The 26,804-nt window shown below is 35.7% G+C and overlaps 1 protein-coding gene across 5 annotated transcripts; it reads right to left on the reverse strand.

Moving 5' to 3' along the window:
- Window positions 1-46: 46 nt before the first annotated feature.
- On the reverse strand, window positions 47-26,804 carry LOC125661929 (uncharacterized). 5 transcript variants are annotated; one of them, XM_048894094.2, is made up of 7 exons: window positions 26,648-26,800; window positions 17,443-17,498; window positions 15,555-15,805; window positions 10,605-10,793; window positions 1,219-1,296; window positions 495-581; window positions 47-415 (listed from the first exon to the last, which is right to left on the reverse strand). In XM_048894094.2, exons 2-7 carry the CDS (start codon window positions 17,482-17,484, stop codon window positions 268-270), a joined length of 795 nt encoding a protein of 264 aa, XP_048750051.2. In that variant the 5' UTR covers window positions 17,485-17,498; window positions 26,648-26,800; the 3' UTR covers window positions 47-267. The 5 variants fall into 5 exon arrangements, with proteins under 5 accessions (XP_048750051.2, XP_056003018.1, XP_056003020.1 ...); XM_056147043.1 differs by lacking the exon at window positions 26,648-26,800 and adding an exon at window positions 18,906-19,042; XM_056147045.1 differs by lacking the exon at window positions 17,443-17,498 and having other exon boundaries at window positions 26,648-26,804.

Here is a 26,804-nt window from a genome sequence, read left to right on the forward strand (position 1 = left end):
CTTGTCATGTAGTCATAAATATGACTTCAAAAATTGACACAGAATAATTAATGACATTGTACTTTTATTTGTGTTTTGTTGTACAAAAAATAACAAACATACTGTTACACACAAGCATACACACACAAACACACACGTGTAAAATTACATAAACATAAATCATTTCTAATTCATCATCTACCGTTTTATAAATGATTTAGTAGAGGATTGTAGGATTGTATAAATTTTATAATCATGCAAGTTACAATAAATAAACAGATCGGGATTCTATACGCTATTGTTTTGATTCTTATCCTCCTTAATCATGTTTGTTTTCTTGTAGAATTTTGGTAAATATTTTCCGTACGTGTGTTCGACTGTGGCGTTCTTTGGGTCACGTGGAGGTTTGTCTGTTGACTGAGAGGATGTTAACGACCTGAAATAAATATATTATTAGTTTTTGATGATTTTTTTCCGTGGGGGAAACAATTGAAATGATGCATAGGTTAACTTACAAGAAGGAATTTGACAGTGACGTGTTCATGTATGTTATGTATTTAATGGAATCTCTCTCTGCTTCTGATAGCCTCTCTGCTCTTAATCTGAAAAGAAGGCAAGATGTGTGTTACTATTCTTTGCTAATAACTTGTTATCTCCGATACAATGTGAACACAGCTTGAGAACAAGATATGATTATAATCTGCCAGTCTCCCAAACGAAGCAACGGCTCTGTTTAATTTATATTTATCATACATTTGCTGTATACGGCTCTGTTTACGTTATATTTATTATACATTTCCTGTATAATCAAGTTTGTAGTCACCATCGTTGAAGATCTCATTTATTATCTGAAGTTATATTAGTGTCTATGACCAAGGACAAGTCTAAATTCGATCATCCAATCATCTCTATTGGTCTAGGTTCTGAAGTGAAACAAACTTTTTTGCGATTTCCTAAAGTTATATCTGTTCAAATATGTATGAAATTAGTTTCCCTATAGAGGTCTTTGTTAGGTCTCACCTCATTTCAACCATAAGGTACATCTGTACCTAAACCCCCTTCAATATGAAAACAAGAACATTCCCACACAGCGAGATACACTGAACTATCATAGGTTTGAATAGTAAATGCTTTTGTCAACCGGTTACGAAGAACGGACACATTCAAGCGAGAGAAAGAGAGAAATGAGCAAGAACAAAAAATCTCCAAACTTCGTCTGGGATACTTGAACATACTTACGATTCGCTAGGAGAAGACAGGTTTGGCATGAGTTCGGTGTTTAGGGCGAAGATTGTAGGTGACGATAGATTGATAGATCTAAAATGAAATCAATATGATTGCACAACTGTCACAAACAATATTATACTCTTACTGAATACATGTGTGGAAGATATGCCAATTGTAATAATCAGCAAAAGTAGTAAATCAGATACCTATTATATAGTAGTCAGATGTCTATTGTAGCAGTCATGTGTCTATTGTAATAGTCAGAGGCATATTGTAGTAGTCAGATGTCGACTGTAGTTGTCACATGCCTATTGTAGTATTAATATGTCTATTGTAGCAGACAGATGTCTACTGTAGTAGTAAGATATCTATTGTAGTTATCAGATGTCTATTGTAGTAGTAAGATGTCTATTGTAGTAGTCAGATGTCTACTGTAGTTGTCAGATGCCTATTGTAGTATTAAGATGTCTATTGTAGCAGTCAAATGTCTATTGTTGTAGTTAGATGCCTATTGTAGTAGTCAGATGTCTATTGTAGCAGTCAGATGTCTATTGTTGTAGTTAGATGTATATTGTAGTAGTCAGATGCCTATCATAGTGGTCAGCTGCCTATTGTAGTGGTCAGCTGCCTATTGTAGTATTCAGATGTCTATTGTAGTAGTCAAATGTCTACTGTAGTAGAAAGATGTCTATTGTAGTAGTCAGATGCCTATTGTAATGATCAGTTATAGTTGTCAGATGCCTATTGTAGTAGTCAGATGTCTATTGTAGCAGTCAGATGTCTATTGTTGTAGTTAGATGTCTATTGTAGTAGTCAGATGCCTATCATAGTGGTCAGCTGCCTATTGTAGTGGTCAGCTGCCTATTGTATTATTCAGATGTCTATTGTTGTAGTCAGATGCCTATTGTAGTAGTCAGATGTCTACTGTAGTTGTCAGATGTCTATTGTAGTTGTCAGTTGTCTATTGTAGTAGTCAGATGTCTATTATAGTAGTCAGATGCCTATTGTAGTAGTCAGATGTCTATTGTAGAAGTCAGATGCCTATTGTAGTAAAAAATGTCTATTGTAATAGTCAGATGCCTATCGTAGTGGTCAGATGCCAATCGTAGTGTTCAGATATGTATTGTAGCAGACAGATGTCTACTGTAGTAGTAAGATGTCTATTGTAGTAGTCAGATGCCTATCTTAGTGGTCAGATGCATATCATAGTGGTCAGATGTATATTGTGGTAGTCAGATGCCTATTGTAGCAGTCAGATGTCTACTATAGTATTCAGATGTCTATGGTAAAAGTCAGATGCTTATTGTAGTATTAAGATGTCTATTGTAGTAGTCAGATGTCTATTGTAGTTGTCAGTTGTCTATTGTAGTTGTCAGTTGTCCATTGTAGTTGTCAGTTGTCTATTGTAGTAGTCAGATGTCTATTGTAGTAGTTAGACGTCTATTATAGTAGTCAGATGTCTATTGTAGTTGTCAGTTGTTTATTGTAGTAGTCAGATGTCTATTGTAGTAGTCAGATGTCTATTGTAGTTGTCAGTTGTCTATTGTAGCAGTCATATGTCTATTGTAGTTGTCATTTGTCTATTGTAGTAGTCAGATGTCTATTGTAGTGGTCAGTTGCCAATTGTAGTAGTCATGTCCATTGTAGTTGTCGGATGCCTATTGTAGTAGTCAGATGCCTATTGTAGTATTAATATGTCTATTGTAGCAGTCAGATGTCTATTGTAGTTGTCAGATGTCTATTGTAGTTGTCAGATGTCTATTGTAGTTGTCAGTTGTCTATTGTAGTCAGATGTCTATTGTAGTAGTCAGATGTCTATTGTAGTAGTCAGATGTCTATTGTAGTTGTCAGTTGTCTATTGTAGTAGTCAGATGCCTATTGTAGTTGTCAGTTGTCTATTGTAGTAGTCAGATGTCTATTGTAGTAGTCAGATGTCTATTGTAGTAGTCAGTTGTCTATTGTAGTTATCAGATGTCTATTGTAGTTGTCAGTTGTCTATTGTAGTTGTCAGATGTCTATTGTAGTTGTCAATTGTAGTAGTCAGTTGTCTATTGTAGTAGTCAGATGTCTATTGTAGTTGTCAGATGTCTATTGTAGTTGTCAGTTGACTATTGTAGTAGTCAGATGATGTCTATTGTAGTAGTCAGTTGTCTATTGTGGTAGTCAGTTGTCTATTGTAGTTGTCAGATGTCTATTGTAGTTGTCAATTGTAGTAGTCAGTTGTCTATTGTAGTAGTCAGATGTCTATTGTAGTTGTCAGATATCTATTGTAGTTGTCAGTTGACTATTGTAGTAATCAGATGTCTATTGTAGTAGTGAGTTGTCTATTGTAGTAGTCAGTTGTCTATTGTAGTTATCAGATTCTATTGTAGTTGTCAGATATCTATCGTAGTAGTCAGATGTCTATTGTAGTAGTCAGATGTCTATTGTAGTTGTCAGATGTCTATTGTAGTAGTCAGTTGTCTATTGTAGTAGTCAGTTGTCTATTGTAGTAGTCAGTTGTCAGTTGTAGTTATCAGATGTCTATTGTAGTTGTCAGATGTCTATTGTAGTAGTCAGATGTCTATTGTAGTAGTCAGTTGTTTATTGTAGTAGTCATATGTCTATTGTAGTTGTCGGATGCCTATTGTAGTAGTCAGATGCCTATGGTAGTATTAATATATGAATTGTAGTTTTCAGTTGTCTATTGTAGTTGTCAGTTGCCTATTGTAGTTGTCAGATGTCTATTGTAGTTGTCAGATGTGTATTGTAGTAGTCATATGTCTATTGTAGTAGTTAGATGTCTACTGTAGTTGTCAGATGTTTATTGTAGTTGTCAGTTGTCGATTATAGTAGTGAGATGTCTATTATAGTAGTCAGATGTCTATTGTAGTAGTCAGATGTCTATTGTAGTTGTCAGTTGTCTATTGTAGTTATCAGATGTCTATTGTAGTTGTCAGTTGTCTATTGTAGTTGTCAGATGTCTATTGTAGTTGTCAATTGTACTAGTCAGTTGTCTATTGTAGTAGTCAGATGTCTATTGTAGTTGTCAGATATCTATTGTAGTTGTCAGTTGAGTATTGTAGTAGTCAGATGTCTATTGTAGTAGTCAGTTGTCTATTGTAGTAGTCAGTTGTCTATTGTAATTATCAGATGTCTATTGTAGTTGTCAGATATCTATTGTAGTAGTCAGATGTCTATTGTAGTAGTCAGACGTGTATTGTAGTTGTCAGATGTCTATTGTAGTAGTCAGTTGTCTATTGTAGTAGTCAGTTGTCAGTTGTAGTTATCAGATGTCTATTGTAGTTGTCAGATGTCTATTGTAGTAGTCAGATGTCTATTGTAGTAGTCAGTTGTCTATTGTAGTAGTCAGATGTCTATTGTAGTAGTCAGATGTCTATTGTAGTTGTCAGTTGTCTATTGTAGTTGTTAGATGCCTATTGTAGTATTAATATGTCTATTGTAGCAGTCAGATGTCTATTGTAGTTGTCAGATGTCTATTGTAGTTGTCAGTTGTCTATTGTAGTAGTCAGATGTCTATTGTAGTTATGAGATGTCTATTGTAGTAGTCAGATGTCTATTGTAGTTGTCAGTTGTCTATTGTAATAGTCAGATGTCTATTGTAGTAGTCAGATGTCTATTGTAGTTGTCAGTTGTAGTTGTCAGATGTCTATTGTAGTTATCAGTTGTCTATTGTAGTAGTCATATGTTTATTGTAGTAGTCAGATGTCTATTGTAGCAGTCAGATGTCTACTCTAGTAGTCAGTTGTCTATTGTAATTGTCAGTTGTCTATTGTAGTTGTCATATGTCTATTGTAGTTGTCATATGTCTATTGTAGTTGTCAGATGTCTATTGTCGTAGTCAGATGTCTATTGTAGTGGTCAGTTGCCAATTGTAGTAGTCATGTCCATTGTAGTTGTCGGATGCCTATTGTAGTAGTCAGATGCCTATTGTAGTATTAATATGTCTATTGTAGCAGTCAGATGTCTATTGTAGTTGTCAGATGTCTATTGTAGTTGTCAGATGTCTATTGTAGTTGTCAGTTGTCTATTGTAGTCAGATGTCTATTGTAGTAGTCAGATGTCTATTGTAATTGTCAGTTGTCTATTGTAGTTGTCAGTTGTCTATTGTAGTAGTCAGATGCCTATTGTAGTTTTCAGTTGTCTATTGTAGTAGTCAGATGTCTATTGTAGTAGTCAGATGTCTATTGTAGTAGTCAGATGTCTATTGTAGTAGTCAGATGTCTATTGTAGTTGTCAGTTGTCTATTGTAGTAGTCAGATGCCTATTGTAGTTGTCAGTTATCTATTGTAGTAGTCAGATGTCTATTGTAGTAGTCAGATGTCTATTGTAGTAGTCAGTTGTCTATTGTAGTTATCAGATGTCTATTGTAGTTGTCAGTTGTCTATTGTAGTTGTCAGATGTCTATTGTAGTTGTCAATTGTAGTAGTCAGTTGTCTATTGTAGTAGTCAGATGTCTGTTGTAGTTGTCAGATATCTATTGTAGTTGTCAGTTGACTATTGTAGTAGTCAGATGTCTATTGTAGTAGTCAGTTGTCTATTGTGGTAGTCAGTTGTCTATTGTAGTTGTCAGATGTCTATTGTAGTTGTCAATTGTAGTAGTCAGTTGTCTATTGTAGTAGTCAGATGTCTATTGTAGTTGTCAGATATCTATTGTAGTTGTCAGTTGACTATAGTAGTAATCAGATGTATATTGTAGTAGTGAGTTGTCTATTGTAGTAGTCAGTTGTCTATTGTAGTTATCAGATTCTATTGTAGTTGTCAGATATCTATCGTAGTAGTCAGATGTCTATTGTAGTAGTCAGATGTCTATTGTAGTTGTCAGATGTCTATTGTAGTAGTCAGTTGTCTATTGTAGTAGTCAGTTGTCAGTTGTAGTTATCAGATGTCTATTGTAGTTGTCAGATGTCTATTGTAGTAGTCATATGTCTATTGTAGTTGTCGGATGCCTATTGTAGTAGTCAGATGCTATGGTAGTATTAATATGTGAATTGTAGTTTTCAGTTGTCTATTGTAGTTGTCAGTTGCCTATTGTAGTTGTCAGATGTCTATTGTAGTTGGCAGATGTGTATTGTAGTAGTCATATGTCTATTGTAGTAGTTAGATGTCTACTGTAGTTGTCAGATGTCTATTGTAGTTGTCAGTTGTCGATTATAGTAGTGAGATGTCTATTATAGTAGTCAGATGTCTATTGTAGTAGTCAGATGTCTATTGTAGTTGTCAGTTGTCTATTGTAGTTATCAGATGTCTATTGTAGTTGTCAGTTGTCTATTGTAGTTGTCAGATGTCTATTGTAGTTGTCAATTGTAGTAGTCAGTTGTCTATTGTAGTAGTCAGATGTCTATTGTAGTTGTCAGATATCTATTGTAGTTGTCAGTTGAGTATTGTAGTAGTCAGATGTCTATTGTAATTGTCAGTTGTCTATTGTAGTAGTCAGTTGTCTATTGTAATTATCAGATGTCTATTGTAGTTGTCAGATATCTATTGTAGTAGTCAGATGTCTATTGTAGTAGTCAGACGTGTATTGTAGTTGTCAGATGTCTATTGTAGTAGTCAGTTGTCTATTGTAGTAGTCAGTTGTCAGTTGTAGTTATCAGATGTCTATTGTAGTTGTCAGATGTCTATTGTAGTAGTAAGATGTCTATTGTAGTAGTCAGATGTCTATTGTAGTTGTCAGATGTCTATTGTAGTTGTCAGTTGTCTATTGTAGTAGTCAGATGCCTATTGTAGTATTAATATGTCTATTGTAGCAGTCAGATGTCTATTGTAGTTGTCAGATGTATATTGTAGTTGTCAGTTGTCTATTGTAGTAGTCAGATGTCTATTGTAGTAGTCAGATGTCTATTGTAGTAGTCAGATGTCTATTGTAGTTGTCAGTTGTCTATTGTAGTAGTCAGATGTTTATTGTAGTAGTCAGTTGTCTATTGTAGTTGTCAGATGCCTATTGTAGTATAAATATGTCTATTGTAGCAGTCAGATGTCTATTGTAGTTGTCAGATGTCTATTGTAGTTGTCAGATGTCTATTGTAGTTGTCAGTTGTCTATTGTAATAGTCAGATGTCTATTGTAGTAGTCAGATGTCTATTGTAGTTGTCATATGTGTATTGTAGTTGTCAGATGTATATTGTAGTTGTCAGTTGTCTATTGTAGTAGTCAGATGTCTATTGTAGTAGTCATATGTCTATTGTAGTTGTCAGATGTCTATTGTAGTTGTCAGTTGTCTATAGTAGTAGTCAGATGTCTACTGTAGTAGTCAGATGTCTATTGTAGTTGTCATATGTCTATTGTAGTTGTCAGATGTATATTGTAGTAGTCAGTTGTCTATTGTAGTAATCAGATGCCTATTGTAGTAGTCAGATGCCTGAGTCATGACATTTGACATTGTGACTTGAAAACCACAGGGGGCCATCTTCTATATAGCTTATGTCCAGATTAATTTTTACCAAACATCTTGAGGCTATAGGTTGAATTTGTGACTTGAAAATCAATAGGATCATCTGCTCTCTCGGTACAACCACTTACAAAATTTGGTATCCATGTAGCAATTGATTCTTTATATATTGAGCCGAAAATATTATATGTCCAGGATAGTTTGACCTCTTGACCTCAAAATCAAGTAATCTCCTTAGCAGAACCATTGTACCAAGTTTAATGTATGTCAAGCAAAGCCTTCTCAAGATATTGAGCGGATAATATCTTAGCCCAATGCCCAGTTTGACCATTGAACTTGTGACCTGATAATCAACAGAAGCTATCTACTATTTAGGGGCAACCACTGTCCGAAGTTTGGTAACTTTCAAGCAAACGCTGCTTTAGACATTGAGTTTGACTCTTGACCTTGTGAAATAAAAATCAATTGTGGGCATTTACTTCTTAGGAGAAACCCGCCGTGTACAATTTTGAGCAGATAAATATTGAGCGGACAATATCTTATCATACCCAGTTTGAACTTTGACCTTGTGACCTGAAAATCGAACCCGGATCATCGACTTTCTAGGGGAAACCACTCTACCAAATTTGGTAACTGTTAAGCAAGGATTCTAGGGCAAACAAGACTTGGCCTAAGACCAACAGACTGATCCTTGATCTTTAGACCTTGTGACCTTAAAATCAATAGGGACCATCTACTCTTGTTGGTAACTGTAAAAAAGGGGTTCTTTAGATATTGACCGGACAATACTCAGTGCTTCATCTAGAGACCGATCGATAGGTTCAAAACAATATGTCCCCTTTATTTCAAAAGGGGATTAAGAAGAAACATGAAGAAACACCAAAACGTTTTGCGCTTTCATTTCCAATGTTAGAAGCTAGAGAAACATGAGGACGTTTAGTATATTATAGCGCTTTCATTTGTAATCTTAGAAGCTTCTGAAGATTGGAAATGAAAGTGGCAATACTTTACTTGTGTATAAAAATGTAAAAACCAATATTCCTATGAAGCAGAATTTATTAAAAAAAAACAACTTCTACATGAGAAGAAAAAAATCTCTTGCTGTGGCCTTCAGTTCGACATTTAAATATATGGACGACGTTTTCTCTATGAACAATAATAATTTTCATTCATATGTCGATTCGATAAATCCAAGTGAACTCAAAATAAAAGACACCACAGAGTCGTCCACTTCTGCTTCATACTTAGATATTTTATTGAAAGTAGATATTAACGGCAAACTGACAACGCAACTTTATGACAAACGGGATGATTTCAACTTCTCCATCGTCAACTTCCCATATTTATGTAGCTATATTCCATTATCACCTGGATATGATGTTTACATCTCTCAACTGATTCGATACGCAAGAGCTTGTTCTGCGTATGATCAGTTTTTAAATCGAGGCAGGATACTGATGGTGCAGCCTCGTTTAAAGTCAGCATTTTGCAAATTCTATGGTCGTTATAATCTAGTTTGCCAATGCGACCTATCATTGGGTCAAATGCTGTCTGACGTGTTTCATACCGATTGTTAGGCCGTTCTTGACACACAGATTTTGTTTGTCTGATCAAGATATAGAGCTCACGGCGGGTGTGACCGGTCGACAGGGGATGCTTACTCCTCCTGGGCACCTGATCCCATTTCTGGTATATCCAGAGGTCCATGTTTGCCCAACTCTCTATTTTGTATTGCTTGTGGGAGTTGTGAGATTCATCACTGTTCGATGTCTTCACCTTTCATATACTCCTGAAGAAACTAGTCGAGTATACTCTATCGGCTTTGTGATATCTTTTATCATACTACTGTTTGTGTAGAATTTTCTATACCTATTTCTGGATTTTACTGATCAACGACACGTACAATAAGATAAATCCTAAAATCCTAGGGCCGACCTGTACCTTCCTCAGGACAAATTAAAAAGTTGTACATTTAAGAGTGGAGGTAACGAAAAAATCTCAAGAAGGGCTATCATGAAACCCTGAGCACATCTGATATGAGATCAGGTGCCCAGGAGGAGAAAACATCCCCCGATGACCGGTCACACTCAAGTCGTACGTTAAATAATTAATTATACGATTTCTTTAGCATTGAACAAATCAAATTGAAGCGTGTCAACCAAAAAGGGACTGTAATGAATTAGTATTAGAAGATATAACTATGTTAAAAAATCCGAAATAGTAAAATAATAGTACGACTTGAAAATTCAAGGTCGAAATCTTTTATTTTATACCATGATCTGTGACCTTGACGATTGACCTAGTTTTATGAAAACGTAACCCATTAAATAACCCCTAAACCGTTTTAAGCTAGGACTTTAATATTTTGAATATATATATTCTTTATTGCAAGATCTCGTGATACCATGGTGTCATTAAGACCTTGACCTTGTATTTAAACATAGTTTTAAAAAATCTTACCTATTCAATATTTCCTGAACTATTTGAGGTAGAACTTTTATATTTTGTTATTTGTATATAGATTTTTTTTATTACAAGACCTTTCATTTAAAACAATGATCCATGATCAAGTAGAGTTCGAGTTCAAGTAGTGCTCTCCACCTTCTCCAGAACAGCAATGTCATGTTAACCATTGATGTTGAAGGCTTGAAGCATCTCCATGTCGTGTGAACATAAGCTCAGTCATTCGTGACCCTTTGGGACTAGATTAGGCACACAATATGGGGGTCAATCTTTTTCATGAGAATAAAGTGTGAAAAAAATCTTTGAAAAATCACAAAAGTTGAACAACGGTAGGGCCAAGGTGAGCGATGTGGCCCAAGGTCCCCTTGTTATTGTATCACTATTAAAGGTATATAGAATAGGTATGAAGCGTCCATTTATATTTCCAAAACCGGACAATGTCGCACATCTAGGATTTCACTTTCCGTTGATTAAAATATTTGTACAATGGGTATCTTAATTTTTTTTTTTTTTTATTTCTTTGAACGTTAACGAGTTTACTTACTTTGCGTTCTTTCCAGTCAAATCTGGTAATGACGAAGATAAAGTTATTGATCTATTCTCTGACTTTAGAGATGATTCAGATGAACAATACGAAATTTGTGTCGCCTGGCTAGAGCTGCCCGAGGACTCTGAGAAACCGGAAGAGGAAGTTTGGAATGACACATCGGACGATGTATCTTCTAAACTGGAACTGAAAATAAGATGAAAAAGTGAATATCATAAAACAGAAATTGACAAGTAGTCCGCCAGGATCCAAGAACGTACATAACATTTCTGGAATACGAATGTATTCTATATTTTATCCATGTCTGTCATCGAAAAAAGGTGTTAGGTCAGATACATCCATTGATAGTGTGTTAAGAAATAGAAATCGCTTCATGAAAAGTATTCCAGCATGAAATGTTGCAGTTCACATTCTCACGTATTCTCAAAAATGAAAATTATTTTCATTTCATTTTCATTTCGATCGCAATTCCCAGCCGTTAATACTTAACTGTTCGTGACTTGTCATGTTTACAGTGATGCTGATGAAATATTCCGGAACCGACAGTGTGACGTCATAAATCAAACTTCAATGGCCATGCTCTTAGCGGCGAGTAATTCAAAATATATGATACATTAATATTGATCCTATTGCAATTAATTGTCGTCCGTCGTCGTGCGTTTGCGTCGTGCGTTAACAATTGAACATTTTTAACTTCTTAATAACTACCAGTCTAGTTTTTTTTTCAAATTTGGTATGAAGCATCTTTGGGACAAGAGGGACATAAATTGTAAATTTCAGGACTCCATCACCCCTGGGGCCCTAGGGGTAAGGCAAAAACTGTCCAATATTGACCAATTTTCAAAAATCTTGTTCCAAACCCCTACCCCGGGGATGATGAAATTTACAATTTTGGTAGAGGCCTTCCTGCTCTACATCACTATGCATTTAGTTTTTCTTACATGTGTGCGGTTGTAGAATGTATGGTGATGTAGAGCAGGAAGGCCTCTACCAAAATTGTAAATTTTATCATCCCCGGGGTAGGGGTTTGGACCCCAGGGCAGGGCCAAACTTGGTATATAGTGTTTATGTGTAAAACACTTAAATAGCATCTTCTTTAGTTCTGTTGATACTAAATTGAAACTAAATAGATATTTAGAAAGAACAGGTAGTCCTTTAACAAATTGTAAATTTAATGAGCCCAGGGGTAGGGGTTTTGGTATCAGGGTGGGGACAAAATGATCAGTTATTAAATGTGTGAACAATATAGACATTTTTGACTTCTTGATAACTATCATTCCAATTCTTTTCAAATTTGGTAAGGAAAATATTTGGAACAAGAGTGGCACAAATTCTAAATTTCAGGACTCCTGCACCCATAGGGCCTTAGGGGCGGGGCAAAAACAATCAAAATTGACCAATTTTCAAAAATCTATAACCGCACATGTTTAAGAAAAACTAAATGCATAGTTATCTAGAGCAGGAAGGCCTCTACCAAATTGTAAATTTCATGATCGCCGGGGTAGGGGTTCTGATCCCAGGGTGGGGCCAAACTTACTATACATGGATATTTAGAAAGAGCAGGTAGTCTTTTACCAAAAAATGTAAATTTGATGATCCCCAGAGTAGGAGTTTTGACTCCAGGGTGGGACTAGATTTAGTATATACATTGTAGTATTTTATGTGTAAGTTTGCTGATAATGTATAAAATCTAAATGCATACTTAGGAATAGCAGAAAAGGATGTACAAAAAATGGTGAATTTCACAACACAGGGATTGACTTTAGGATGGGTCCAAATTAGTCATATCTTTTGATCTTTCAATGTTAATACACCTATTATACTATGTAAAGCCTTTCATCAGTGTATGCACTTTTGAGAGCAGTGAAGTTTTAAGAACACGTCTTGTTTTATACTGTTGCTGAACATTAGTATTTTGTTTAGATATTCAGAACAGGATTTTTTTTCTAGATTTGATAGCCCTTGGGAGTAGTGATACTTTTCACTAGTATTCAGGTTACCGATAAGACCTGTGGGCCTCTTGTTGTTGTTAAAGATATCAGTAAGCAATACTTTATTCATAAAAGCAACAATATGGTTAGGGTTTCCTTTCCCTTAAATTTATGCTAATTTGGCGCTGCATAGTCATCCCCTTTAGAGAGGTGGCTATATCCCCTAACCACTAGGAATCTTCCGCTACTATACACCTATGCGGATGGTTGCAATTTTAAGAATACTCTTGCATATACATAAGTTAATTGAACGGGTAACTCCTTTTCTCAGTCGTTCAACTATTAAATTCAATGAGTTTATCAAGGATCATGTTTTGAATAAGATGTATTTTCAAAGGAATTTAAACCAATGTACTGAATACATTATATCCTTTCCATTAATGAACTAATTATACCATACACTGAATTGACGATATCCTTAATAATTCAACTACTAGTATTGCGTGCTATATTTTCTTCATTCAATTAGAGCACATAATACATGTAATTGAATGTATGATATCTTTAAATCAATTACTGATATCTTAATGTATCAAATCTAATAAACCAGTGGATGTTTTTATCCCATGTTTTGTTTGTCTTCTCAAGTAATCACATCTTCAATATTTATTACATTTTGCTATATAACCATATTTTCGTGAGGGTAATGCTGCTTGTTAGCCAGGTTTCTGGGGTGGGTGGGGCTGCTTTATAGCCAGGTTTTCGGAGGACAAATGGCTACTCTTGTACTCTGTACAAGGAAACAGTGTATGGGCAGAAGAATGCGTATATCATATCATATTTTTAAAGAATTTTCCTATATACATGTATCAGCACCCCTATTGTAACCCCACCCTACACCCAGGGACCATGATTTGAACAAACTTGAATCTACTCTGTGTCAGGAAGCTTTCATGTAAAATTCCAGTTTTATAAATGAAATACAAATGAGAGAGTTAAGTTATCCTACTGTTGAGTATGTACGTGTGATTTGAAGTTATAGTGCGATGTAAAACTTATATACGGTACCAATTTTGATGCACCAGATGCGCATTTCGACAAATAATGTCTCTTCAGTGATGCTCAACCGAAATGTTTGAAATCCGAAATAACTATGAAGTTTTGGAGCTAAATATAGCCAAAAACAGCGTGCCAAAAAAGTGGAGCCAAATTCGTCCAAGGATAAGGGCTATGCATGAGGGACATAATCCTTAATTTTGAAATGAATTTCTAAATTTTATAACAGCAATTAAATATACATCCGTATTTTCAAGCTAGTAACGAAGTACTTAGCTACTGGGCTGTAGAGACCCTCGGGGACTAACAGTCCACCAGCAGAGGCCTCGACCCAGGGGTCATAATGTAAAACTTATAAACGGTACCAATTTTGACGCACCAGATGCGCATTTCGACAAATAATGTCTCTCCAGTGATGCTCAACCGAAATATTTGAAATCCGAAATAACTATGAAGTTTTGGAGCTAAATATAGCCAAAAACAGCGTGCCAAAAATGTGGAGCCAAATTCGTCCAAGGATAAGAGCTATGCATGAGGGAGATAATCCTTAATTTTGAAATGAATTTCTAAATTTTATAACAGCAATTAAATATACATCCGTATTTTCAAGCTAGTAACGAAGTACTTAGCTACTGGGCTGTAGAGACCCTCGGGGACTAACAAACAGTCCACCAGCAGAGGCCTCGACCCAGGGGTCATAATGTAAAACTTATAAACGGTATCAATTTTGATGCACCAGATGCGCATTTCGACAAACAATGTCTCTTCAGTGATGCTCAACCGAAATCCGAAATAACTATGAAGTTTTGGATCTAACACCCAAGAGAAAAAAAAAATAGGAGGAATCTTTTCGTGTTTTTACACTAAACACATAAAAAATAGTTTAATCTAAATTTAAAGGGACTTTCATACGGTGATAGACGATTAATCAAATAGTGAATAACTTTTGAATTTTCATTATTATAGGTCGTAAATACCCCTCTGGGTCCTCCATTATCCTAAATTCTCCAAAAGGAATACTAAAACTTCAGGCATAAAGTAGATTTTTCAGAGGAGAGTCTACTCTATAACATCAGGGGCTTCATCCCATGCCCCCACTAGGGCTTAGTCATGTACACACTGAAGGCATAACGGCGTCTTTAGACCCATTGCCTCTTAAGCTGAACCTGATTGCGCGCTATAATAGAATACCAGATTCTTTTAATTAACTTATGAACATATATTGGTTATACTTTGACACTTCAAATTGATGTTGTCTTTCGGATATCAAAAGAGTCACTGACAAGTTAAAATCTGAAAATATTTATTGGAAGCCTCACTATAAACGGAGGAGACTGGGTATATAGTGAGATACCCCCCCCCCCCCCCCCCCACACACACACACGGAATGCTGGCTATATACTGCTATTGAGACGTCCCCGGGTGAAGGCTCATTATATAACCAGTCTTCCGGGGGTAAGTCTCATTATATAGCTAGTCTTTCGGGGGTGGAGGGGGAGGAGAGGAAGTCTCACAATATAGCCAGTCTTCTGGGGAGGGGGTCTCACTATATAGCCAGTCTTCCAGGGGTAAGTCTCAATATATAGCCAGTCCTCTGGGGGAAAGTCTCACTATACAGCCAATCTTCCGGGGGTAGGTTTCACTATATAGCCAATCTTCCGGGGGGAAGTCTCACTAAATAGCCAGTCTTCCAAGGGAAGCCTCACTATATAACCAATCTTCCGGTGAAGTCTCACTATGAGTACATGTATATCAAGCAAATAATAAAACCCTTCCTACCAAACCACCTTAAAAATGAGTACATGTATATCAAACAAATAATAAAAACCTTCCTACCTAACCACCTTAAAAATGAGTACATGTATATCAAACAAAAAAAACAAAAAAAAAGGATTAATGATGGTCTTGCTGTCACATATTCTATTCCACTGTGCATTTTATTTTTTAGTTGAAATATTACCTTGAACAATATCTATCATATTCCGTCTTCTCCTGTCCATTCTGAATACGGTCCTTGCACGGTTGTTTCAGAAACCGAAGAGTCAATGCTAGAATTACCAACGTGCCGACAGTGGACAAAGCCCCCAGTAACACTTTATCCTGTACACTGAATTTACTGACATTGTCTGCAAGGATCACAAGCTGTGTTTTATTTGTCGGCAACATCTCCATGCTGTCTTCGACGATAATAAATGATGTGGCAGACAACTTCTGCAAGAGAGCGGTATATTATGAGAGTGAAATGATGAATTACAATTTCATTCAGTCGAGTTGTCTATTAAGTAAGTAAAATTTGTATGTAAGCATTGAAGATGTCAACATTGGAGTGAATTCGTGTAGATAGTGGATTATATTTTGGAAGGTAATTTGTTCCACTATTCCTACCGTTTTCTCATAAGCTCCTTGCAGAGAAAGTTATGTATAAGGTATGCAATGTGCAATTTAAATTTCTGTGCGACATCATTGTGTCAATTTGAAGCATTATTCCATCCCTCATTATGATCCCTCATTGTTTTCACTCGGTCGTCAAGCTTAGTTAACTGTATGTAAAACAAGGTAACACATGAAGTAGACGGAGGTATTTTAAGGTTTGTTACGATTGTCCCCAGACTGTCCATTAACCTAATATTATACAACATGCATATTCTAAATTTGAAACCACAAACAGAAACCTGTTTCCATGTCAATAATATTTTTCACACGCCTGAGGATTTGTTTAACAACGCCCATCCAAAATCTTAAATGTAAAAAAAAAAATTGTCAGAATCTCAAATCTATTATACTATAGAATCCCAAATCTATTATACTATAATTGTCAGAATCCCAAATCTATTATACTATAATTGTCAGAATCCCAAATCTATTACACTATAATTGCCTTATAATACTATAATTACAATTGCGACACGTTTTAGCTTTGATCGTATAAAGAATTAATAATAAAACTTATATCGCGCCTTCTATAATACAAATTACTCTAAGGCGCTTTACAAAATGAGGAATGCAACGATAAAACACAATTAAATGAAATTAAATGACAGTATGACATAAGATCTTACATCTGTAAAATTATCAAAATAAAACTAATATCAAGATCGATAACTAAAGGTTTTTTTTTATCTAATTAATATTAAGTGAATAATTATTTTCTCAAAGATATCGGGGGCAGGGATTGAAAAACAAACACAAGGTGTTAGGTAGACACTTAGACAAGCATTTTCATTTTTAATGCGTACGTTTAAAATCTCGCAAAAGCTGGATATGGCGAGAGAATTTGGGCAACTTTTCGTAAACAAGCTGCCATATAGTTCAAAATCTTATTCGTAAGTGGTTTATAGCGATGATGCAATGTTATTTTAACGTCTCATTAGAGAATGTTTCACTTCTGCAGAGAAGTGAAGTGCTCCAAATTTTAACCTATTGATGACGCTTACGATCGTAGCAATGAAGGTTATCTCGTACCGATTTAAAGGTCAATATACCAAAACATTCGTAACTTTTCTTGTTAAGGCCGGGATCAAGTATTGAACCCGGGTCCGCAAATTTCGTTGCAAGCGCCATATTCACTAGAATACTGCAGTCAGTCTGGTGCAATGTCACTAATCGCATTGGATTTATAAGAATGAAAAGCGGAAAAATGCACGATCAATCGAATATACGTAAAAGATGTCACTTCCCCAGGTGGTAATCATCAAGTAAAAATTTACAGGCAAATAGCGTGCATTAATGAATTACATGTACAATGTAAAGTTTCGATCCAAAAATATATATCTATATTTTGAGGTATTTATAATTTCTGCTTTAAGTTTTGCTTAATTGACATGGTAACTAAGAACAATATCCTACACCTGTAGGTGAGCGTCCCCAAGATTGGATTTCACATCGATCATCTTTGTAATGATTTCTGCTAGCCAAGAAAAAAAAATTTCACATAATATTAATTGATAATTTCTAAGACTGTTATTGACCATATTAACAGTAGGTAGATACAGAAATAAATTGTTTCTCTCCTGATGTAAAGTTGTAAATTCCTATGTACCTTCCATATTTTCTGCGCTTAGGTGGTGTTATATTATATACATCATAATCAATATCATATAACATGTTATTCCTGTGGGGATTCGGGTTAGAATAGATCCTCAGTACTCCTTGCTTGTCGTAAGAAGCGACTAAATGGGACGGTCCTTCGGATGAAACAGCAAAAACCGAGGTCCCGTGTCACAGCAGGGGTGGCAAGATAAAGATCCCTCCCTGCTCAAAGCGCCGAACATGGGCCTAAGTTTTGGAGACGTCTCCATATGAGTGAAAAATTCTCAATAGCGACGTTAAACAATTTACAACCAACCAACATAACGTGTGAATATTCATATTATTGCACAATAGAGAAGGAATGAAAACAGGCGGTCGATAGGAATTTCCGTTAATTGAACAAAGCTGCTCCAATTTGATCTAATTACTTCGATGAATTTATTTCCGTTTAGTTGTTTTGGCGTGTTTAGATCTTTTAAAGAAACATTTGTTTTCTACTCTTATCAGCCTTTGGTGTATTAAATATGATAATAGGGATATTATCAATAAAAGTGTGCAGAATTTTTAAATGTTCTTAAGAAAACTTCACGACAAACCTGATTAAGACATTAAAAAAGAAAATGAAGATATTTTAGACACTGGAATCACTTGAAGTGAAAAATCAAACCCAGAGAGACTAAGCAACATACGACAAATCCAGAGAGACTAAGCAACATACGACAAATCTTACATGATTGTTTAAATGACTTAATTAAAGTTTACTGAGGTTTAATTTTCAGCATTTTTTACTATTGGGGTGAATGATCTCGCAACAAACGGGAAATTCCAGTAAGTAATAAAGTTGGTCGCAAGTTCTTTTGTAAAACGTCCCGTGGGGATTCGGGTTAGAATACGTCCTCAGTACTCCTTGCTTGTCGTAGAAGGCGACTAAATGGGGCGGTCCTTCGGATGAGACCGCAAAAACCGAGGTCCCGTGTCACAGCAGGTGTGGCACGATAAAGATTCCTCCCTGCTCAAAGGCCGTAAGCGCCGAGCATAGGTCGAAATTTTGCAGCCCTTCAACGGCATATCAGTGATATTCTCGAGTGGGACTCCCGTTAAACAATATTCAGTTCAATTCTTTTGTAAAACGCGCCACTGAGAACCGTGCGGTGGTAAACATTTCAATGTATTGATTTCAGAATCCCATATGAACATACATTATTCCAGGTATCATTTACAATTTTTTTTATCATATTCTTTTAAGAATATACTGATTTGTGCAACTTTAAATCATACTCACCTCAGCAGTACGATCCTTTAAAACCCAATAATTAATCACTAGACAAAGTGTAACAATAGTACTTTGTAATGTTAGTGAATTGTGATGTAACATTAACATTGTAGTGGGTCAATTTTTGCATGCCAATTAAGATAATAAACAAGAAATGTTCGGAATTAATAGTCTCCTTGACAGGTGGTGAAGTTAAGAAAAACCGGTTTGGTGTTCTAATTCAAGAACTGGGCGTAAGAGACCAGAGATTGCGTTCAATATACATGTAGCCTTATAAAAAAAAAAGGAAAATTAACGAATATTTTATACATTTCATAAAGACTTATTCTGTACACGTTCTAGCAGAATTGAAATTAAATTTATAATAAAAGTGAGGTTCTTTGGCACTATATAGAAACAACTTGTACACAGTTAACGTTAGTACTACATTTTCTGGTATTGTTAGTATTAACTGCACTAATTTCTGGTGTTAAATTTGTTTCTGGTTAACGGTAGTAACACAATGAAATATTACGATTTATTCGCATGGAATAGTTTAACACAACGTAAGGAATACAAATCCATCATTACAAATATAAAACAAGAGGCCCATGGGTCACATCGCTCACCTGAGTCCCCTTGTGCCATATTTAAAGATTTCCCATACATATTTGCATGTAAAATTTTGATTCCATATTGTGACCCCAACCTACCCCGGGGGCCATGGTTTTTAAAATTTGAATCGCACTATGCTAGGAAGTTACCATATAAATTTAAACTTGTCTGGTCCATTGGTTCTTGAGAAGATTTTCCCTATATATTCACATGCAAAACTTTGATTCCCTATTGTGATCCCACCCTACCGCCGTGGTCCATGGTTTTAACAAAATGAATCTGCACTATGTCGGGAAGCTTCCATGTAAATTTAACTTTTTTGGCCTAATGGATTTTGAGAAAATGACCCTAATCTGTTTTGCATTTTGAGATAATCTCCCCTTTGAATTTGATGCCCCATCGCCCTTCATATGAACAAATTTAAATCCCCTCCATCCAAGGATGATTCGTATCAAGTTTGATTGAAATTGGCCCGCTGGTTCTGGAGAAGATTTTTTTTTTTAAATTCGTCAGTGTATTTTCACCATTATCTCCCCTTGGGGATGGGTGTTGCCACTTATTTGAACAATCTTGAATCCCCTTTACCCAAGGACGATTTGTGCCAGGATTGGATGAAATTGGCCAAGTGGTTCTGAAGAAGATGAAAATGTGAAAATTTTACGACATACTATGGAAAGTTTTTATAAGAAAAGCTCAACAGTCACTTGAGCCATCAGCTCACGCGAGCTAAAAAGAAGTAGAAAATGACCTTTTTGTACAGCGAATATGGAAAAAATCATCATAATTATAGAATGTGCGAGTTAAAGTCACTTTTGAAAATTGCCCTAAGTTTTAGTAAGATTTTTAAAAAGATGAGGGCTATAAACCAAAGTCTTGAATTATTAATAAAGAAATAAAATCTTTATAATCGCCATACCGAATTCATTTTTGGTATAGACTTTTTAAGAATATATGCTTTTTTTTTTTGGACTAAACGAATGTATTTACAATATTTGAATAATTCCAAGTTTCTTGTTACTGTAATAATAAATTACGTAATTAAAATGCATGAAAGGTGAAGTTAACAGTGATCAATCTCATAACTCTAATAAGCAATATAAAAAAGAGAGTTGGGCAAACACGGATCCCTGGATATACCAGAGGTGGGATCAGGTCCCTTGGAGGAGTAAGCATCCCCTGTCGACCGGTCACACCCGCCGTGAGCCCTTTATCTTGATCAGGTAAACGGAGTTATCCGTAGTCAAAATCTGTGTGCCAAGAACGGCCTACCAATCGGTATGAAACACGTCAGACAGCATTTGACCCAATGATAGGTTGTATTGGCAAACTAGATCGTTATAACGACCATAGAATTTGCAAAATGCTTGACTTTAAACGAGACGGTTGGAACCCCTGCACAACCAACTAGCCTGCTTCGATTTGAAAACTGACCATAAGCAGAACAAGCTCTTGCGTATCGAATCAGCTGCGAGAGATATAAACACCATATGCAGGTGATAATGGAATATTGCTACATAAATATGGGAAGTTGACGATGGAGAAGCTGAAATCATCTCGTTTGTGATAAAGTTGAGTTGTTAGTTTGCCGTTAATATCTACTTTCAATACATATATAAGTATGAAGCAGAAGTGAACGACTTTGTGGTGTCTGTTATTTCGAGTTCATATGGATATATCGAATCGACATATGAATGAAAATTATCATTGTTAATAGATATTACGTCGTCGATTTATTTAAATGTCAAATTGAAGGCCACAGCAAGAAATTTTTCTTCTCACGTAAAAGTTTTTGAATAAATTCTACTTCATTTGAATATACAAACATGTCGGCTAACAAAGGAACACAATTCATGCCCATGGGGATTCCAACAGACTGTTGGAAGACCTGATCACCAAAGACCACGAAGATATTGTCAATGAGGAACTCCAGCATATTTTTTATTTTTACTTCAGAGTACATGTGCGTGGAATCAGAGTGACGTTTAACAAAGTAATTTTTTGGATGACTGATCACTAGATAGGAATATTTACGTTTTACATTTTTGTTGAAGAAACTGCTGTCTCTGATGAAAAAAAAAGTGTAGTCTTTAATTTATCCTGAGGAATTGTCGTGTAAAGTGTTGAAAAGTCATACGTTTTGATGTTGATTTGAGAAGAGTTCTGCGATTTCAAGTTTACTAAAAGTTCTTTAGATTTTTTAGAATCATTTTTACATTTGATTTACACAACTTCTCACATATGTAGTCGCACAGTACGTTTTAAGTTTCTCCTTCACAGCTGTTAATATTTTCGTGAGGAGCAAAGATTTTACTGGATCCAGCAATGTATCTTTGTAAGGGTTTTTATGAAGTTTAGGAATCCAGTATAGATACAGTAACTCATATTCATCCTACCTATTGACTGGGATATTAAATGTGTTTAAAACTGAAGCATGGTGTTGAAGAATTTCGTCTTTTGAAAGGTCATTTGGGGTATAAGTACGATAATCAAAAGTGGAATTAATGCCAAGTTCGTTTAGAAAACAGTTGTATTAATGGGCCTTACAAATAAAGACAATCTTGTTACAAACTTTTTCTGCTGGAACCAAAACATATTCCTCATGTAACCTATCTAATTCTTTTATCACTTCTAGTTTACTAAACACAGATGGATAGATGGTACGTACTTTTGTTTTAATATGTCAAATGCGGGATTTTAATATTCCTCTTATACTTTTAATTCTTTCTGACAATGTATCAAGTTCTTCTTTTTCATATCTAGCCGATCGTTTGGCATAATCCTCGACATAATTCATAATAGAGATGAAGTTCTGTCGCCAATTGAAAGACCGAGGTTCTCTGTATTTGGGACCTTTTAGAATAAGTGATTTGAGGTCCTCATTTTCAACTACATCATGTATAATAACATCACCAGTAATGACATGTCCAGCTGGACTATATCAACATTACCAGTAATGACATGTCCAGCTGGACTATATCAACATCACCAGTAATGACATGTCCAGCTGGACTATATATCAACATCACCAGTAATGACATGTCCAGCTGGACTATATCAACATCACCAGTAATGATATGTCCAGCTGGTCTATATCAACATCACCAGTAATGACATGTCCAGCTGGACTATATCAACATCACCAGTAATGACATGTCCAGCTGGTCTATATCAACATCACAGGTAATGATATGTCCAGCTGGTCTATATCAACATCACCAGTAATGACATGTCCAGCTGGTCTATATCAACATCACCAGTAATGACATGTCCAGCTGGTCTATATCAACATCACCAGTAATGACATGTCCAGCTGGACTATATCAACATCACCAGTAATGACATGTCCAGCTGGTCTATATCAACATCACCAGTAATGACATGTCCAATTGGACTATATCAACATCACCAGTAATGACATGTCCAGCTGGACTATATCAACATCACCAGTAATGACATGTCCAGCTGGACTATATCAACATCACCAGTAATGACATGTCCAGCTGGACTATATCAACATCACCAGTAATGACATGTCCAGCTGGTCTATATCAACATCACCAGTAATGACATGTCCAGCTGGTCTATATCAACATCACCAGTAATGACATGTCCAGCTGGTCTATATCAACATCACCAGTAATGACATGTCCAGATGGTCTATATCAACATCACCAGTAATGACATGTCCAGCTGGACTATATCAACATCACCAGTAATGACATGTCCAGCTGGACTATATATCAACATCACCAGTAATAACATGTCCAGCTGGACTATGTCAACATCACCAGTAATGACATGTCCAGCTGGACTATATATCAACATCACCAGTAATGACATGTCCAATTGGACTATATCAACATCACCAGTAATGACATGTCCAATTGGACTATATCAACATCACCAGTAATGACATGTCCAGCTGGTCTATATCAACATCACCAGTAATGACATGTCCAGCTGGACTATATCAACATCACCAGTAATGACATGTCCAACTGGACTATATATCAACATCACCAGTAATGACATGTCCAGCTGGACTATATGAACATCACCAGTAATGACATGTCCAGCTGGACTATATCAACATCACCAGTAATGACATGTCCAGCTGGACTATATATCAACATCACCAGTAATGACATGTCCAGCTGGACTATATGAACATCACCAGTAATGACATGTCCAGCTGGACTATATCAACATCACCAGTAATGACATGTCCAGCTGGACTATATCAACATCACCAGTAATGACATGTCCAGCTGGACTATATCAACATCACCAGTAATGACATGTCTAGCTGGACTATATCAACATCACCAGTAATGACATGTCTAGCTGGACTCTATCAACATCACCAGTAATGACATGTCCAGCTGGACTATATCAACATCACCAGTAATGACATGTCTAGCTGGACTATATCAACATCACCAGTAATGACATGTCTAGCTGGACTATATCAACATCACCAGTAATGACATGTCCAGCTGGTCTATATCAACATCACCAGTAATGACATGTCTAGCTGGTCTATATCAACATCACCAGTAATGACATGTCTAGCTGGTCTATAGCTGAAAATAGATGAAGAACACGTAGGTGGATTAGGTCTATATCTAGGCACTGCATGGTGGGTTTATAATCAAAAAGTTTGGATGCAATAGTAGAAGTATATTTGTAGGAAATACTGGACGTACACTTGGAACTTAAAATAAGTTGGAATACCCAACCTGAACTCTTTTATGACGAAGAATGTTGCTTATGTTGACGGCATCTGTTCCTTTTGTTTGTAAATTTGAGCTTAAGGAACTGGCGGCATGTTTTGGAAGGAATATCATCCATGACCCGTGGTGGTTTAAAGAGCCTGTGATTGGCAACATTGATAATCATAGAGTTCAGTCTATATCCAAGTATAGACTAGCTGTGACTTCTTGAAATAACGTATGCAAAACTCTCAATGGAACAGAGTAAAGTTTTGTACGAATATTAATTGTCTGTTGACGTAAGGTAAAAGTGAATCAAACGTGACATCATTTATACTGGGTCTTTTATATGAACGATGTCAGTGACTGCGTTTTCGTCTTTGAATATTGGGAAAGAGTCCCATCACATTCACGTTATTTCCTTGTGGACTACACATCATATACATTATCATTGCATCCTTATGGAAATGCAGTACCTAGGGTCCTGGTTCTATGCTCGGCGCTTACGGCCTTTGAGCAGGGAGGGATCTTTAACGTGCCACACCTGCTGTGACACGGGGCATCCGAAGGACCGCCCCATTTAGTTACCTCTTGCGACAAGCAAGGGGTACTAAGGACCTCTTCAAACCCGGATCCCCACGGGATTAAGCTCATGTAGAAGTAAACTTAAGGTAGGTTTGATACAAATTGGTATGCTTTGAAAGTTACACCAGGACAGACATATGCCTTAATACTATTCGGATAACCTTTTAAGGCCAGTGAGAGGAGTGCACTCGACGCTCTGTTTAAGGGAGGAATTGATTCGAAATCAAATACGTGCATATCGTGTTCTCTATATTCATCTGTAACTGCGGGACTGGACAGGGCTGGTCATTGCGTGTAGTTGAAATGATTGCAGTGATGCATTCAAGAATAATCATGCATTATTCAGGGTATCTAATTTAAGAAATCGAAGAAGCAAGCTTTTTTCCCAAAATTATTTGAGAGTCAGTGAGAACTTCATAAAAAGTTTGAACTATACATCTCGATTTGGTTGTCCAGTAGTCAGGGGACAGACACTTAAAAATGACATTATCACTAAAATCTTTCAAGCAGAAGGTTTTGAATTAAAGCACTATTAGCCGAACAATTACAAATGATATGTGTGACTGTTATATATATTCCCTTATATCAAGCAAGGTCTATTAGTTTGCATTCTCTCTTTGTTTCCACAGGAAAATCAAAATTTCTGTAGGATTTTCAAAATTGCAGTGTGATGCTTTTGATTTTTCACTTTCTTACTGAATCCAAATATTTATAGGCCCATATAGAGGAAACTGTGAGACCATCAAAAGCACAATATCAAAAAGGTCTATAAGTATTTTACTCGCTTGTTTTATCCAGAATGATACTTGGTGCAAAATTTAAACAAACAATGCATAATTTGTGAAAAATATTTACTACATTGTCCGTACTACAGAAAACATTCTACATTATGCAACAATATATAGAATGTGTTGAAAAATACGTCAAAGATAGATTTCTTTTCATCAGAAGAAAATACATTTCACTTTATTGTATTTAAATTTGGGCGATGGGGGAGGCATAGAGCTGTACATCTTGTATTGGGTGATATAAACAGTTTATCACTCTATGTAGTGGACAGGGATATTTTGATAATTATCAAAACTGCACTGTTCGATGACATTTGAGTAAACAATACATTTTAGAAATGTTCTACTTTTTTTCATCTGTGGTTCACATCACTACTATTTTTTACGAATTCAGGAAAAAAATGATTAAATATTTGTGCATGGAACTTAGTACGACACTCAAGTTGATGATTGAAATAACAGCCATTTCTCATTTAAGGTATTCAATGTATAACAAAAGGATAATGAACAATTTTGAATGATTTAAATCAGCATAAATCTTTATTGATAAGTTATTATGAACCCTTTTTTTGCACTTTATACTTTTTTGAGAGGTTATCTGCCCTTGATAAGAAAAGAAAAATCTAATTTTCTAAAAATCTGTACGGCAAATGATTAATTTTATTTCATATTTTCATAAAGAGAAAGTGTATGTAACTTTTTACCAAGATGAAAATATACTTTCTTTTAAATATATTTTGATAAAACATGCTCTTCGATGTAAATTCTAGGTGAGATAAATCGAGCAGTAATCAAAATTCTGAAAATTCCTTTGGTGGATTATTTTTATTTGATGAAATCCATGATTACAAAAATCCCTCATCCATATGGTATGAAATAATTATGACAATTATAAATTGAATATACCTGAAGAAATTCTTTTTACAGGGTTTAAAACAGTTGAGAAGAAAATGGTCAGAAACAGACAGAATATAATTGTTATGCATATAAAAATGTCACAAGGTGTTTTTAGGATTTAATCACAGTTTACATCGTTCTCTACTTAACAAATAGGCACAAAACAAAAACTTACCTGTGCGTAGTGTTTCTAGTAAAGCAGACACGTTATTCTGATATTTAACCAAGAGGTTCACCCGGAATCGTGGGAGTGTACGCTCGCATGATTATACCAAAATTTATCAAATCATTATGTCATGTCCTTCCGATTACCGCACTCATGCTAGGGTTGT

The sequence above is a fragment of the Ostrea edulis genome, chromosome 8 (genome assembly GCF_947568905.1).
Source record: "Ostrea edulis chromosome 8, xbOstEdul1.1, whole genome shotgun sequence".
Taxonomy (NCBI): Eukaryota; Metazoa; Mollusca; class Bivalvia; order Ostreida; family Ostreidae; genus Ostrea; species Ostrea edulis.